The following is a 16,426-nucleotide window of genomic DNA, read 5'->3' on the forward strand; positions in this document are numbered from 1 at the left end:
CATTACATTTCAGGTATAACCAGAGATCAGTGCCACAACTTCCTGTTTTGTTAGAGGAAAACAAGTAACTGAAGCTGAGAATGTTCCAGTCCTTGGAAATGTTTGATTAGGATTCTTGCAGGACCAGTCTATTCTGAACAAAAAGCTACCAAGTAGAAAGGTTACCTTTCCTGAAACATATGCAAGTCTTCACTCTATACTTATTTTTAAGGTAGAACTCACAAAACTAACTCTAATTCTAACCCAGAACATAAATCATTGGTTCAAGAATTTTAAAATAGGGTCCCTATGAAACAACAAAGTAGCTATTCTAGTCTATTACTCAGAAATCAAAACAAATCCCCTCTTTTCATTTTTTAGAGATCATAAAAGGAATACAAAAAAATTAATGAAACAAAATAAACGGTCATTACAGAAAAATTAGAAAATATAGTAAGCGACAAAGATAAAAATGAAGAACACTCACAATTCCACCGCTCTGGGATTACTACTATTATTTTCTTCCAGCCTTTTTTTCTACATATATAATTTTTAAAGTTTTCAAATTTGATGTTAGACTATATAGTTTGAATTCTCCCCTTCTCACTTAACATTATATCATGAAAATATCTGTATAAGTCAAGGTTCCACCAAAGAAACAGAAGCAGCAGATATAGTCAGCCCTCGCTATCCATGGGTTCCATATCCCAAATCAAAATATTCCCAAAAAATATTGATCAAAATATTTGCTGCAGATCAAAAATACTCCCAAAAAAAGGCCAGGCATGGTGGCTCACACCTGTAATCCCAGCACTTTAGGAGGCTGAGGTGAGTGAATCACTTGAGTTCAGGAGTTCGACCCCAGCCTGGGCAACATGGTTAAGACCCCAACTCTACAAAAAATACAAAAATCAGCTGGGCAAGGTGGTGCACGCCTGTAGTCCCAGCTACTTGGGAGGCTGAGGTGGGAGGATCGCTTGAGCTCAGAAGCCAGAGGCTGCAGTGAAACAAGAGTATGTCACTGCAAACAGAGCAAGACCCAGTATCAAAAAAAATAAAATAAAATTTCAAAAAAAAAAAAAAAGGATTGTTTTGTCTGTGCTGAACATGTACAAACTTCTTGTCATTATTCCCTAAATAATACAGTGTAACAACTATTTACATAGCATTTACATTGTATTAGGGATTGTAAGTAATCTAGAGACGATTTAAAGTATATGGGAGAATGTGCATAGGTTATACACAAATATTATACTGTTTTATGTAAGAGACCTAACCATTCACCAATTTTGGTATCCACGAGGGACCTGGAACCAATCCCCTTCAGATACCAAGGGATAAATGTATTTATTAAGAGAGTTACTGCAAGAAATTGGCTTACATGATTGTGGGGGCTGGCTAGGCCAGTCTGAAATCCACATAGCAGGCCAATGTGGAACTCTCCAGAAACTGAGTGCAGCTGCTGTCCATCGGAGAAATTTCTTCTACGTCAGGGGAGCTCTGCTGTGTTCTTCAGGCTTTCAGCTGATAGATCAGGCCCACTCAGATCACCTAGGACAATCACCCTTACTTAAAGTCAACCAATTATTAACTTGTATCACATCCACAAAATACCGTGACAGCAATGCCAAGATGAGTGTTTGACTGAATAACCAGGACTGTAACTTAGCCAAACTCACAAATGAAACTGACCATCACAATAACCGTGTCAGTAATCTTTAAAAGCATTTTATAAATGTATTTATCCATTCCCTTACTATAGAAATTCAGCATTCTTCCAAAATTTTGCTAATATAAGTAATGTTGGAATAAATAGAACTCAAGTGAACAATGCTATAGACTGAATGTCTGTGTCCCAAAATTCCTATGCTAAATCTTAATCCCAAGATATTGGGATTAGTACTTCGGGAGGTGATTACAGCTCTGCCTTCATGACTGGAATTAGTGCCCTCATAAAAGACTTGAGAGAGTTCTCTCACCTCTTTCAGCATTTGAGGACACAGCGAGGTAACTATGAATCAGAAAGTGGGCTCTCACCAGACATTGAAGCGGCCAGTCTTGATCTTAGACTTCTAGTCTCCAGAACTGTGAGCAATAAATTTCTGTAGTCTATAAGCCACCCGGGTTATATTATTTTATTATAGCAGCATAAGTGGACTATGACAAACAACTTTGTATATTCAATCTTCATTCTCACATCTGATTATTGTACAGAAAGACTACCAGTAAGGAGGGGCTACACATAGAAAGAACTCTAGAAAACCTCATAAGATCCCCTTGAGTCTTTGGCTGAATACAAAACTGCACACGTGTAAAGTGCAACTCCATGAGACAAGTAGGAAACCTGGGTAACTGCCAGACAATCCCTAGAGCTGGGAGATGTTCAAGCCTCAACCAGCCAGAATGGAAAGACCTCACTAAACAGCTGGAGCACTCAGAAGCCCCAAAAAGGCATGTGTTAGAAGACTAAGCTAGCTTTAAAATAAAAGTACCCTAGACACAGCTTAACAAAACTGAAAAACAAGGCCAGACACATTGGTGCACACCTATAATCCCAGCACTTTGTAAGCCAAGGTGGGAAGATCATTTGGGACCAGGAGTTCCAGATCAGCTTGGGTAACATTAAGACTCCATCTCTACAATCAATTGATCAATCAATACAAATAAAAACCAAGCTTCAAAGAGATCATTCTGATCAGCAAATAAATTAATTGCCTGCAAGAACAAAACTCAACACTCAACAGAAGAAACCAAAACCCAGAGACTCGACAGCGCAACATTCGTTAATGTCTAGCATCCAATCAAAAATTATCAGACATTTCAAAGAAAAAGAAAATGTGACCCAAAATCAAGAGAAAACTCAATCCATAGAAATAAACCAAGAAATCACAGAGATAATGGAATTAGCAGATAAAGACTTTAAACTATTGTAAGTATATTGAAGGATTTAAAGGAAAACCAAGGTAGGAATCGAAGCCATAAAAAACAATCAAAGGGAACCTGCAGGGTTGAAAAATAAACTATCTGAAATTAAGAAGTTACTAGATGAGTTTAACTAAAGATTGGACACTAAAGGAGAAAAGACAGTAAAGTTGAAGGCAGGTCAACAGAAAATATTCCAAAGGAAGGACAAAGAGAAAACAGACCTCCTGAGAGAGAGAGAGAGAGAGAGAGAGAGAGAGAGAGAGAGAGAGAGAGAGAGTGTGTGTGTGTGTGTGTGTGTGTGTGTGTGTGTGTTGGGGTTGAGGGGTGGGCACAAAAGTCCCCAAATAGTATAAACACAACAAAAATCATGCCTGAGTAAATCTTAAACTGCTCAAACTAATGATAATAACTTAAAAGCAGCTGATATAACAAAAGAATGGGGATATTTCACATACAGGGGAACAAAGAATGTCTACTCACTTCTCATCATAAACAGTGCAAGCTAGAAGACAATGGAATTATAGTCTTTAAAATGTTTAAAGAAAAACAAAAACAAAAAAAAAGTGTCAACTGCAATTCTATATCCAACAAAAATATCCTCAGACATGCAAGATGAAATAAAGGCATTTTCAGACAAAAAAGCTGAAAGAATTCACTATCAGCAGATTTGTACTATAAAAAATATTTTTAAAAGATCTGCAAGGAAATATCAGATGTCTGCCTTCCACCCTATACTTCCCACTTCCAATCTCTAAATCTTTATTTCACCCCTTCTCATCCAGAGCTCCATATTCAAGAACTGCTCCCCTTCTCCATCAATTTGGTTCTGCCATCAAACAATTGTTTTCTCTGAACTTCATTAGTTAGCCCGGCCTTTAAGACTCTGCAATCTTGCCCCTCCTGTCTTTACAAAACTTATTTTCTCTTACTCCATATTTTATAAGCCATTCCAAGTTGTTCACTTTGCTTCACTAACTAGAAAAAAAAAATTCAAAAACTCCCCCACACCCTAGGCAATACAGCAAGAAAATCTTTTAAAAATTTAGCCAGGTATAATGGCAGACATCTCTACAAAAAATTACAAAATTAACCAGATGTGGTGGTGCACGCTTACGGTCCCAGCTACTCAGGAGGCTGAGGCAAGAGGATTGCTGGAGTCCAAGAGTTCAATTCATATATTGCACTATGATCACACCACTGCACTCCAGCCCGGGCAACAGAGTAAGATCCGGTTTCTATTTAAAAATGTGCATGCACACACACAATCTCCCACAAAACAGGTCAGAAAGAGCACAGAAGTAAGAAAAACAGAAGAGAACTCAAGGTGGCAGGGATTCAGGGGGACACAGGTGACCCATCCTATCAGAGGGAAGAGAGTGAATTTTCCAAAAAACAAAGCAGGCCAAGAGGCTCATGGCTGTCTTGCAGACACTGCTACAACTCCCACACAAGAAGGGATCAGCTCCTCTCACTCAGACTGCAAGGAAGGACTGTATAACTAAGTTTAGAGCACCCACGAAACATAACTCCTAAAAAGTGAGTACAAGTACAGCATGAGACTTGATTCAGGGAAACCTTATGCCACATTCAAGCTCTACTGCTCATTAGCTGCTTGACTATTGGCTCATTTAAAATTCACAATAGCTCTATAAGACAGGTACTATTATTATCACCGACATTTTACAGAGGAGAAAACAGAGACACAGAAAGATTATACTGCTTGCTCAAGGTAATACATTCAGGAAGCAGCATAGCCAGGATGTGAATCCAGTCACCTAAAACAGACTGCCATTTCAGGTGTCCATTATACCTCAGGCACTATAAGCACATCCTAGCAGTGCTCCTGCAGAGAGAAAAACACAAACAATAGAGCTGATGAGGCTAAACGTCTAAAAACAGATGAAGTTAGGTCTTTGTGAGAGGAGTCAAGTGCTCTAACTTTGGCTCTATATCTCAAATGGTTGTATGACTACTGACCTTACCTAATGAGGGAACTGACCTTAGGCCAACTGACCTCCCATCCTACGTAACTGAAAGACTGTAATCCAGCAGTTTGCAAATATGAAGAGCTAAATAAATACTGACATCAAGAATTGATGTGTTACAAAGAATGAATTATGGACAAACACAAACACCAGATGTCAAGCAAGAAAGAAGGAAGCTGCAAAGTAGAAATTCCCACCTGGGAAGAGCTGGTGGTTCCCTAGGGACTTCAGCAGCACCAGCAACTGCTCCTGGAGCTTCTGCCTCCTGTGAGCCATGGGCCATTTCCTTCACAGGGTCCTGTGGGCCTGGAGGCTGCACTTTCTCTACTTCCTGACGCCCACCCAATTCTGTGGTGGAGTCAATCTCTATTTCCTGGACTGGAACTGGGACTGGCTCCTTCTCAGTTGCAGCAGCTGACACAGTCTTGGCTTCTTCTTCTTCCTTTCTTCTGATTTTCTCTTCAAGTTCCTGCCTTCTCTTCTCATCATCCTGACGGGCCATGTGGTCAAAGGTTTTGAATACCTAAAATCAAACAGCAACCCAGCAATCAGTTCGTCTGCTCAACAATGTACCACATATCTTGTAGAAATGTGGTAAAATCTGTTAAGGAGAGAACTAAAAGTCATAAACTGACAAGTTTTCCCATTGGAAAAATGGAAATGCACTGCCACTTCACCAAAAGCTGACAGGTAAACAGTGTTTAACAGGAGGATTCCAAAATCAACAAAATCAAAAACTTACAAACCAAGGCTAACAATATTTACAAACCTAAAATATGCACAGTTAGATGGTCTTTGTTGTCATTATTTTTACAGACCCCAGTTTTGTTCACAATGCAAAGAATACATGGTCCTGGTACAACTGTGGGTTATAAAGGATCCAAAATTCAGACTCACAAATGAAACATGAAAATATGGCTGAACTTCAATTCCCCAAATGCAACCAGGTTTACTGGACTGCTGCTATTTTTCACCACACTGTATGGACATTCAATTCAACAAACATCTACTATGTGCCTATGGTGTGCAAGAAACACACAAACAAAAAAAAATATGAAAATGATTTCTGCTGCCTCCTAAGAACTCAAAATTCTGGTGTGTAAATAAGTTCTTAACATTTTCTGGGACACAGTCACACCCATGAAGGTGCTGGGACCTCTCTACCAAAAAAGTACAGTGAAGACATACCCACATATGAAAACTCTGATACAAGAGGAGGCATGACAGAGCCCTTAATTCCCTGTCAGAGTATGGGTGGGAATGAGCATACCTGGCAAAAGAAATCTAGGGAGACTTCTTGGAACAAGGAGGATTCCAGTTAGACCTTGAATGAGAGGCACATCTTCCATAGGGAACCATTGGAGGAAACGCCATAGCTCCAAGAATAGGCTTGTCAAGGAATGGCAAAAGCTCTTGCAACAACTGGAGGGAGGAAAGGCTGAGAGAGCAACCTGGGACATGGGTGGGAGTCAGATTCTAAAGGGCTAGAATGTGGACTGGTATTAAGTAACAATGTTCTGTGCACTGCGCAGGCAGTCAAAAGGGTGCTAACAGACTAACTGTGTCAAATGATTCTACCAACATTCTCTCAAAACCCTCACAAAAATCCTGTGAAGAAGACAGCATCAACATTTCAAAAATGAGAAAAAATAAGGCTTGGAAAGGTTAAGTAACTTGCCCCAGCTCCTGCTGGCAAAAGAAGTAAAAAATTACGCAGCACGCACCAAACAGTGCAAGGAGATGATGATGTACGCAGAAGGGAAAAAAAAATCAATAAAATCCTAAAAGGTTAAAAACTGGAAACAACACCAGAACCACTTTCACTTCTGCAGATAACCTGAAGCCCTGACTAGATTCTAACATTCGTGTTTCTACCGCTTTGAGTCCATTGCAGTCAGAGTTGCTCATCCTCCTGATACTCCAGCTCATCTTAACTCCACAAAAGCAAAGCAACAAGAACTCTCTCTCCTAACACCTGAGACTTCTAACACAGAATCCCCAGACTTGATAGTCCTCACCATGCCACTGCCTCTGCTCACTCAGTACATCTAGCCTTCTCTGACCTACCCATTCACACCACCAGGAAGTGCTACCACTGCCAACCTCCCAACCATCACGTGTTCTCAGTATTCATTCTAGAGTCACAGAACATGGAGCTGGAAGAGAACTCCAATCTGTGACCTCCTGAGACAATCTTCTCAGCTGACAAGAGGTGAAGTGACTCTCCCAAGATTTCCCAACAATTTATGTGAGGAACAGGATGTAGCTAGCTTTCCTGATTCTAGTTTCAAGGACTTCTACAAAGGAGCACTTCTCAAAGTGGACTCCCAAAAAAAACAGCATTATCGATTACAATGAATGGCTTGTCGGTCTAAACTATTTTTGTCTTAAAACATACTAATGTATTCTAAAGTGGAATGCAATTTTCACATACATCATTCCTACTGAGGTTCTTCAAGCTGTGTATCCAGGCTATGCAAACTCTTAGGAGGAAACATATGAGCTGCCTAACTCTACACCAACACTGCACTCCCCAAAATATTAAGGGAACACTTTGAAGTTCTACAATGATGCAGCCCAGCACTCCCATCCAAATTCTTCTCTGCCTATATTCAGCAGAGACACCAAGCATCCCACTTCTGGTCAGGGTGGAGGGGCAGACCACAGGAAGCCGTCTTATGCCATCAAGTTAGGGACAGAAAAAAAAAAATCCTAAGAGGCAGATGAGTAGGAGTGGAGAGGTCAGGAGATCACCTACTACCACACCACACAGAAATAATGTTATGCTGGTACCAAGTCACTCAGTCTCATTCAGTGTTGTCCCACCCCACAACAAAATCCTTGTCAATACTGAAATCACCTTTACAAGCCTCCTGCCAAATGAGCTTCTGCGGATAAAAGAACAGGTTCTGGCCGGCCACGGTGGCTCATGTCTGTAATCCCAGCAATCTGGGAGGTCGAGGTGGGTGATCACCTGAGGTCAGGAGTTCAAGACCAGCCTGGCCAACGTGGTGAAACCCCATCTCTACTACCAAAAATACAAAAATTAGCCGGGCATAGTGGCGCATGCCTGTAATCCCAGCTATTCGGGAGGCTGAGGCAGGAGAATCACTTGAACCTGGGAGGTGGAGGTGCCGTGAGCCAAGATTGCGCCACTGCACTCCAGCCTGGGCAACAGAGTAAGACTCCACCTCACAAAAAAAAAAAAAAAAAAAAAAAAAAAGAACAAGTTCCCAGGATTCACCCTGATCTACCCAACCAAAATATCCAGGAATGTGTTTTTAAAAGTTCCTTGGCCGGGTGCAGCAGCTCACACCTGTAATCCCAGCACTTTGGGAGGCTGAGGCAGGCACATCACGAGGTCAGGAGTTTGAGACCAGCCTGGCCAACATGGTGAAACCCCATCTCTACTAAAAATACAAAAATTAGCCAGTCGTGGTGTTGCATGCCTGCAATCCCAGCTACTCAAGAGGCTGAGGCAGGCGAATTGCTTAAACCCAGGAGGTGGAGGTTGCAGTGAGCCAAGATCATGCCACTGCACTCCAGCCCGGGTGACAGTGAGACTCTGTCTCCGGGAAAAAAAAAAAAGTTCCTTAAGCGATGCTGATAGTTGAGAACCACTTCCAGAAAACATGACACCTCTCTTAACCATTTGCTGAAGACTGTCCTCTTGCGTTTCTGTGAAACTTACTGCTCTCCACCAAGATTATTCCCCAAGACCTGTTCTTCACCTTTGGCTCTTCTCTCTCCCTCGAATCACTCCAGTTGCTCTAGCTCCCAAAAGATCTAGTCCAGTAATTCCAATAGCCTATGGGCAGGGACTCCTACCAGGAACTTCAACCTAAAACTGAACTTTTTCCCCTAAACCCAGGTGACAGTTCAGTTAATGCATTATCACTATTCCAGTCACCCAAGTTTAAACCTTGGATCATCACTGACCCATCCCTCCCCTTCTTCCATCCCCGCTCCCCATCTCCACTACTTCTCTAGACTGGTCACCAAACCCTAACCTATGGAAGTGTCTTATAAGAGGTGTTACCAGGTAAATGAGTGCACTACCTCTGTCAGTTCATCTGTGAAACAAAGACCAACCTCTCAGGTTATGTTAAGGGTTAAATAAGACAACAACTCCAGAATATAAAACATCTGACACTATACATATTCGTATATACTCCTTTCTCCTCCACACCTTTCTGCAAACTACAATCATCCTGGACAAAAGTGTTCTCATGCTACTATGGAATGGTTAAACAATAGAACAGAAAGATTTGGATTTCACAAAATGAAATTTTTAGTTCCAGCTCTACGGTGAATGGCTGTGTGTTCTCGGTCAAATCACTTAACCTTGCTGAATTGGTATGTGAACTTGAAACTTACCTATTTCACAGAGAGACTGAAGATCAAATGGCAAGGCTTCATTAACCTGCCATAAGGTCCTGCTAAAGGCCACCTTCAACAGCTCTCTGATCACTAAGATGGCACTTATGCCACTGACAAGGATGAGGAATAGCCTTAAGTTCTGAAATTGAACCCTAATGGAACCCCATTCTTCATTTGGCCCTATTACCCTGGTAGCTACCAAGCCAGTCAAAGCTTTGGCTTCTACTGAGGAAAGTAACATCCGATCAACCTGCAGCATGCATTAAGATTTCAGTAGGAAACATTTGAAACACTTTATAAATTGTAACATCTAGAGAACTGGGGGAGGTATCATCAGCATTTCTATCTTCTTGGGTTTCTACGAACAGGCTTAATGCTTGGCTGAATAGTTTCTTTCAATCTCATCAGAAGTCCCATCTCTCTTATGAAACCTTCTTCACTTCTCAACCATCATTTCTATCTCCTTTCTTTACAATGGGCTCCATCAAATAATTGCCCTTACAAAGTTTTCTATTACTTTCTGGGTTTTCCCTCTTTAACTGTGTCACAAACAGAGAGAAACCACTACTTAAACACCCCTATCACCCGTACCTAAGAGTGTAAACTACATTCAGCAAACGGTTGCTTACTACATTCAAAAGTGCCCAGTCAACTTTACTGAATGAGTACTGACAGCGCTTCCAACATACAATAAACTTAACCTGGAAGGTATGGAATTAAGTTCAAATGAAATTTTAATAATCACTACGACAGTCTTTGACCTGGGAAGTCACATTTCAAACAAGCGGCCACACCCATTGATCCACACAATGCCTCCGTCATCACCGCCAGCTCAAGTCTTTGGTGGTTCTGGGGCATGCACGTTTCTGTTGCTGTAAATGTCCTTCCTTCCTGTCTGGCCTGCATGGATTTCACTCCCTGACTAGCAGACCCCAGCACCGTGAGGGGTACGCGCTGCCGGGTGCTGAGCAGGGCTCTTAACAGTGGGCTTACTACTTCTGAAACCTCAGGACGTCCGGAGCGAACCCCGGCTGCTCCCTCAGCGGAATAAACTGACATCCAATCCGTGCTTCAGATTACTGAAGCCATTCTCGAAAGCTCAACCCCAGGACACCATGAAAAGGAGGAAACAGGCTGGGAGAGCTTGGAGGAGCGGGCGCCAGGAGTCAAGGCAGGCCGGGGGCGGCGGCTCCCCAGACCGCAGGCCTGCCCGCCTCACCTGCAGCACCAGGGCCTGCGCGGCCCCGGGTGGGAAGCCCATGCGGTCCGACGGGTGGCGCAGCAAGCGATAGAAGTCTGTCTTGCGGTAGAGGAAGCCAAAGAGAACGCGCAGGAAATCCTGGACGTTGCCCACGTGCTGCAGGATGCCCAGAAGAGCCTGGTCATACAGCTCCGCCGCTCCGGGCTCCATGTCGCCTCCCGCCCTAGGTACGCTTCACACACGGAGCGCCGCCTCAGACCTGCCGACTGGCCACTTCCGGCGTCCGCAGCCAACGGCTCCGCCGGACGGCGTGGCTCCAGAACTTCCGGTCCGTGCTTGTTCGGCCCCTGCGACCCCGGGCTGTATTCCCCGGGCCCGGCTGCCCCACGCTCTTTGCCCTGATGTGGTCTTTGACAAAAGAGCCCGATAAAGTCAGCATTGAGGTTCCTACGCGGAAGGAGGCCCGTGGCTGCTGTTGCGCTGTGGTCGCTTGGCCGCCATGTTTGAAGAGGGCGAAAAAAACTATGGGGCGTCCAGTGTCACGTGACTGCTCGGATTTTTGTCACGTTTTCTGTGGAGCCTTTCTTATTTCTGTGTTCAGTTCCCGCCTGGGTATTCGGAACCTGTGGTTAAAGCTGGGGCTGCGGTAAGCTTTTTGTTAGTGAGCCAGATACGGGAAAATGCGTATATGTGGGATCTATGGGTTTCTTATTAATAACAGAGCTGTGAGTTAAACTCAGGGCGTTGCATCAGAAGAAAGTCAAGACGATGAAGAAAAGAAAAGAGTGAGTGCATTCACGTATATTAAGTGGAAAGAGCTAGATTCAGAATAGGGAATCCGTATGCCATGTTGTGAAATATGTACGTGTATGTGTGTATAGTATGTATATACACATATACGTCATGTATGCATATGTTGTTAGTGTCTGTCAAAGTATAATCTTAAAAGCATGACACTCATACAAATTTATCATGAACACATATCCAAGATTTCTTCAGCAAATTAACAATGATATGGTAAAGCTGGTTCAAAAGCATTTTGAGGAAGTGGACTTTAAACATTTTGACAAAGCATTAGAGTAAGATTAGGTTGGATACAAAGCCGGCTGGTGTTGTACAAGATGATAAAACCATAGGTTATCATTTCTAGTGGATATAAATGATTTGCACTTCTTCTAGAATAAAACATGCAGGTTAACACGTCTTCATAGTGTCTACACTTTAATGAATTGTAAGTAAAATCAAACTCAGGTAAATTGCCCTAGAACAGTGGTTCTGAAACTCTTGATTTAGGAGCCATTGATGCTCTTAAAATTTGTTGAACACTCCAAAGAACATTTGTTGATATGGGTTATACTTATCAATATTTACCACATTAGAAATTAAAACTTAGAAAATGTTTAAATATCCATTTTTAAATGACGATAAAACACATTACATGTTAACATACTTTTATGCAAAAAATAATGTTCTTCAAAGCAATAAAAGCTCAGCGAGAGGAGTAACATAGTTTTACATTTTTGCAAATCTCTTTAATGAGCTTACTGGAAGACAGCAAGATTCCGCGGGCAAGGTAGCTCACGCTTGTAATCCCAGAACTTTGGGAGGCTGAGGCAGGAGGATCACAAGGTCAGGAGTTCGAGACCAGCCTGGGCAACACAGTGAAACCCTGTCTCTACTGAAAATACAAAAATTAGCGGGGCATGGTGGCACGCATCTGTACTCCCAGCTACTCGAGAGACTGAGGCTGGAGAATCACTTGAACCTGGGAGGTGGAGGTTGCAGTGAGCCTAGATCGTGCCACTGCCATCCAGCCTGGGCAACAGAGTGAGACTGTCTCAAAAAAAGAAAAAAAGAAACTAAACTATGGTATAATGAAACAAAATACCTCAGCTAAAAATAAGAATAAAGGAGATCGAAGTTGGGGATGTCAAATATTGCCCTCTGTAAATCTAAAGGGTTTCTGCATTTTATTAATAAATGTTTTATAATTAAAATGTAATGTTTTAAGAAGTTCATTATACACTATAATAAAAAGATGTGGGGGAGCAGACACTTGTAGACACTGCTGGTGGAAGTGTAAGAATATACAGACATTTTTTAAGGCAGTTTGGCAAAATCTAGCTTTATCAGTCAGGATCTTGGTAGGAAACAGATGGCCCTCCCAAGCCGGGTAGTTTGAAGGGGGCTTTTAAAAGGGACTATTTACAAAGATAGGGGCAAGGTTTTTGAAACCTCGCATGAGATAGAATGGGACCATGGGACTAGTAACAGCAGGGAGCTGTTCCCACCCCTGGGCCTGGAGGGCCTGGAAGAAAGTGGCTTCTAAAATCAAGATGAATAGTTGCTAGTGGAGAAGCCCACCTGTCCTCTAACTCCTTGCCCTCTGACTTTCTGCTGGTAGTGACTAATGGTCACATCCATTTTGAAGCCGGAAGTTAAGATGAACAGGCTAACCCTCTTCATCTGGATCAGCCTTCCAGGGAAGAGAGTAGGTTGGAAAAAGGTGGAGAGCAGATCAGAAAAGGCAAGAAAAAGAAATCCAGTACACTATCGAAAATCAAAATGTACATAGATATTGGCCAAGCAATTTCACTACTAGAAATTTACCAGCTGGGCGCGGTGACTGACACCTGTTATCCCACCACTTTGGGAGGCCAAGGTGGGCAGATCACTTAAGGTTGGGAGTTCAAGACCAGCCTGACCAACATGGAGAAACCCCATCTCTACTAAAAATACAAAATTAGTCAGGCATGGTGGCACATGCCTGTAATCCCAGCTACTCAGGAGGCTGAGGCAGGAGAATCACTTGAACCCAGGAGGCAGAGGTTGTGGTGAGCCGAGATCGTGCCATTGCACTCCAGCCTGGGCAACAATAGCAAAACTCCATCACAAAAATAAAAAGAAAAAAAGAAAGAAATTTACCCTATAACTATATTCAAGCGACTGTATGGATTTATTTATATGAGGACATTCATTACAGCATGATTTATAATTGTGAAAAGCTAGAGTTAAACACCCAACCATAGGTGGCTGAATAAATTGTGATCCATAGTTTTTATTCACACACAACATGTATTTACTGAGAATCCGTGGGTATGAATTTATGAAGTGAATACAACACATTGCAGAATGGAATATATGGCAGCAACAGGCCCCAAGTAAGTCCAAAACCCAGCAGAGAAAAACCTGTATTTAGTCCTAAAGCTGGAGAATAATCTCCTTTGACTCCATGTTCTAAATCCTGGGCACACTGGTTTGGGGATTGGGCCCCCAAGGCCTCAGGCAGCCAGATCTCCATGGCTTTCTCTTGGTTTGGAGTCTCATGACTGCAGCTCTCCCAGGCTGGGGTTACACAAGGGTAGGTCTACAGTTTTGGGCTCTACTAGGTGCCGCCCTGGTGGGAACTCTCTGTAACAGCTCTGACCACACATTCCTGCTAAGCATTGCCTCAGTAGGGACTCTCTGTGGTGGCTCTTCCCCTGCAATAAGTTTCTTCCTGGGCCTCAAGCTGTTGCCAAGGCTTACTGCTTGTGCCCTCCAAAACAGCAATCCAAACCGACCTGGTCCCACATGAGCTGTGCCTGGGGCAGCTGAGGAATGCTGCACTGGAATGCAGGGAGCGGAGTTCCAAGGCAGCTCTGGGCAGTGAGCCTATGGACGTTACCCCAGGCCTGTCCTCCAGAATCATTCTGCCCTCCTAGAGCTCTGGACCTGTGATGGAAGGGGCAGCCTCGAAAATCTCCTCTGAAATAGCTTTGAGATCATTCTCCCATTGCCATTGCCTTGGTGAATAGCATCTGGCTCCCTTCCATTCACACTAATCTCTTCAGCAAGCAGTCTCTGGGCCACGCTCTGAGTTCACTCTCCTAAATGTACCTTTTTATATTTTACATGGCCAGGCTATAAATTTTCCAAATCTTTCACTCTGCTTCTTTTTAAATTATAAATTCTGTCTTTAAGTCATTCCTTTGTTCTTGTATCTCACTATATGTGATTAAAAATGGCCACGTAGCAGCCTGAATGCTTAACTGCTTAGGTATTTCTTCCACCAGATATCCTAGTTTGTCATTCACATTCCACTTTCCATAAAGCTGTCAGGCATGGACACAGTTCCACCATTACTACTTTATAACAAAGATGCCCTTTATTCAAGTTTCCAATACCTTGCTTCTCATTTCTGTCTGAGACCTCATCAGAATGGCCTCTACCAATATTAAATATAATGTTGGTAGCTATATTGCCAGTAAAGGCCATTTACTGTTAATGATGGTAGAGATATGGACAGTAAAGGCCATTTACTGTTAATGTTGGTAGAGATATGGACAGTAAAGGCCATTTACTGTTAATGTTGGTAGAGATATGGACAGTAAAGGCCATTTACTGTTAATGTTGGTAGAGATATGGACAGTAAAGGCCATTTACTGTTAATGTTGGTAGAGATATGGACAGTAAAGGCCATTTACTGTTAATGTTGGTAGAGATATGGACAGTAAAGGCCATTTACTGTTAATGTTGGTAGAGATATGGACAGTAAAGGCCATTTACTGTTAATGTTGGTAGAGATATGGACAGTAAAGGCCATTTACTGTTAATGTTGGTAGAGATATGGACAGTAAAGGCCATTTACTGTTAATGTTGGTAGAGATATGGACAGTAAAGGCCATTTACTGTTAATGTTGGTAGAGATATGGACAGTAAAGGCCATTTACTGTTAATGTTGGTAGAGATATGGACAGTAAAGGCCATTTACTGTTAATGTTGGTAGAGATATGGACAGTAAAGGCCATTTACTGTTAATGTTGGTAGAGATATGGACAGTAAAGGCCATTTACTGTTAATGTTGGTAGAGATATGGACAGTAAAGGCCATTTACTGTTAATGTTGGTAGAGATATGGACAGTAAAGGCCATTTACTGTTAATGTTGGTAGAGATATGGACAGTAAAGGCCATTTACTGTTAATGTTGGTAGAGATATGGACAGTAAAGGCCATTTACTGTTAATGTTGGTAGAGATATGGACAGTAAAGGCCATTTGGTAGAGATATGGACAGTAAAGGCCATTTACTGTTATGTTGGTAGAGATATGGACAGTAAAGGCCATTTACTGTTAATGTTGGTAGAGATATGGACAGTAAAGGCCATTTACTGTTAATGTTGGTAGAGATATGGACAGTAAAGGCCATTTACTGTTAATGTTGGTAGAGATATGGACAGTAAAGGCCATTTACTGTTAATGTTGGTAGAGATATGGACAGTAAAGGCCATTTACTGTTAATGTTGGTAGAGATATGGACAGTAAAGGCCATTTACTGTTAATGTTGGTAGAGATATGGACAGTAAAGGCCATTTACTGTTAATGTTGGTAGAGATATGGACAGTAAAGGCCATTTACTGTTAATGTTGGTAGAGATATGGACAGTAAAGGCCATTTACTGTTAATGTTGGTAGAGATATGGACAGTAAAGGCCATTTACTGTTAATGTTGGTAGAGATATGGACAGTAAAGGCCATTTACTGTTAATGTTGGTAGAGATATGGACAGTAAAGGCCATTTACTGTTAATGTTGGTAGCTATATTGCCAGTAAAGGCCATTTACTGTTAATGTTGGTAGAGATATGGACAGTAAAGGCCATTTACTGTTAATGATGGTAGAGATATGGACAGTAAAGGCCATTTACTGTTAATGTTGGTAGAGATATAGACAGTAAAGGCCATTTACTGTTAATGTTGGTAGAGATATAGACAGTAAAGGCCATTTACTGTTAATGTTGGTAGAGATATGGACAGTAAAGGCCATTTACTGTTAATGTTGGTAGAGATATGGACAGTAAAGGCCATTTACTGTTAATGTTGGTAGAGATATGGACAGTAAAGGCCATTTACTGTTAATGTTGGTAGAGATATGGACAGTAAAGGCCATTTACTGTTAATGTTGGTAGAGATATAGACAG

General features: G+C 42.0%; 1 protein-coding gene across 1 annotated transcript in view; it reads right to left on the reverse strand.

Annotated features, from left to right (window-relative positions):
* Nucleotides 1-10,987, reverse strand: part of NUDCD3 (NudC domain containing 3) — a 109,746-nt gene extending 98,759 nt beyond the window's left edge. The window contains exons 1-2 of the mRNA XM_010374566.2: nt 10,489-10,987; nt 5,087-5,412 (exon numbers count right to left, since the gene is read on the reverse strand). Of these exons, the coding sequence (XP_010372868.1) occupies nt 5,087-5,412; nt 10,489-10,680 (518 nt within the window). The 5' untranslated portion in view covers nt 10,681-10,987. The remainder of the gene's footprint in view (nt 1-5,086; nt 5,413-10,488) is intronic.
* Nucleotides 10,988-16,426: the final 5,439 nt, after the last annotated feature.

Source organism: Rhinopithecus roxellana, chromosome 6, assembly GCF_007565055.1.
Source record: "Rhinopithecus roxellana isolate Shanxi Qingling chromosome 6, ASM756505v1, whole genome shotgun sequence".
NCBI lineage: Eukaryota > Metazoa > Chordata > Mammalia > Primates > Cercopithecidae > Rhinopithecus > Rhinopithecus roxellana.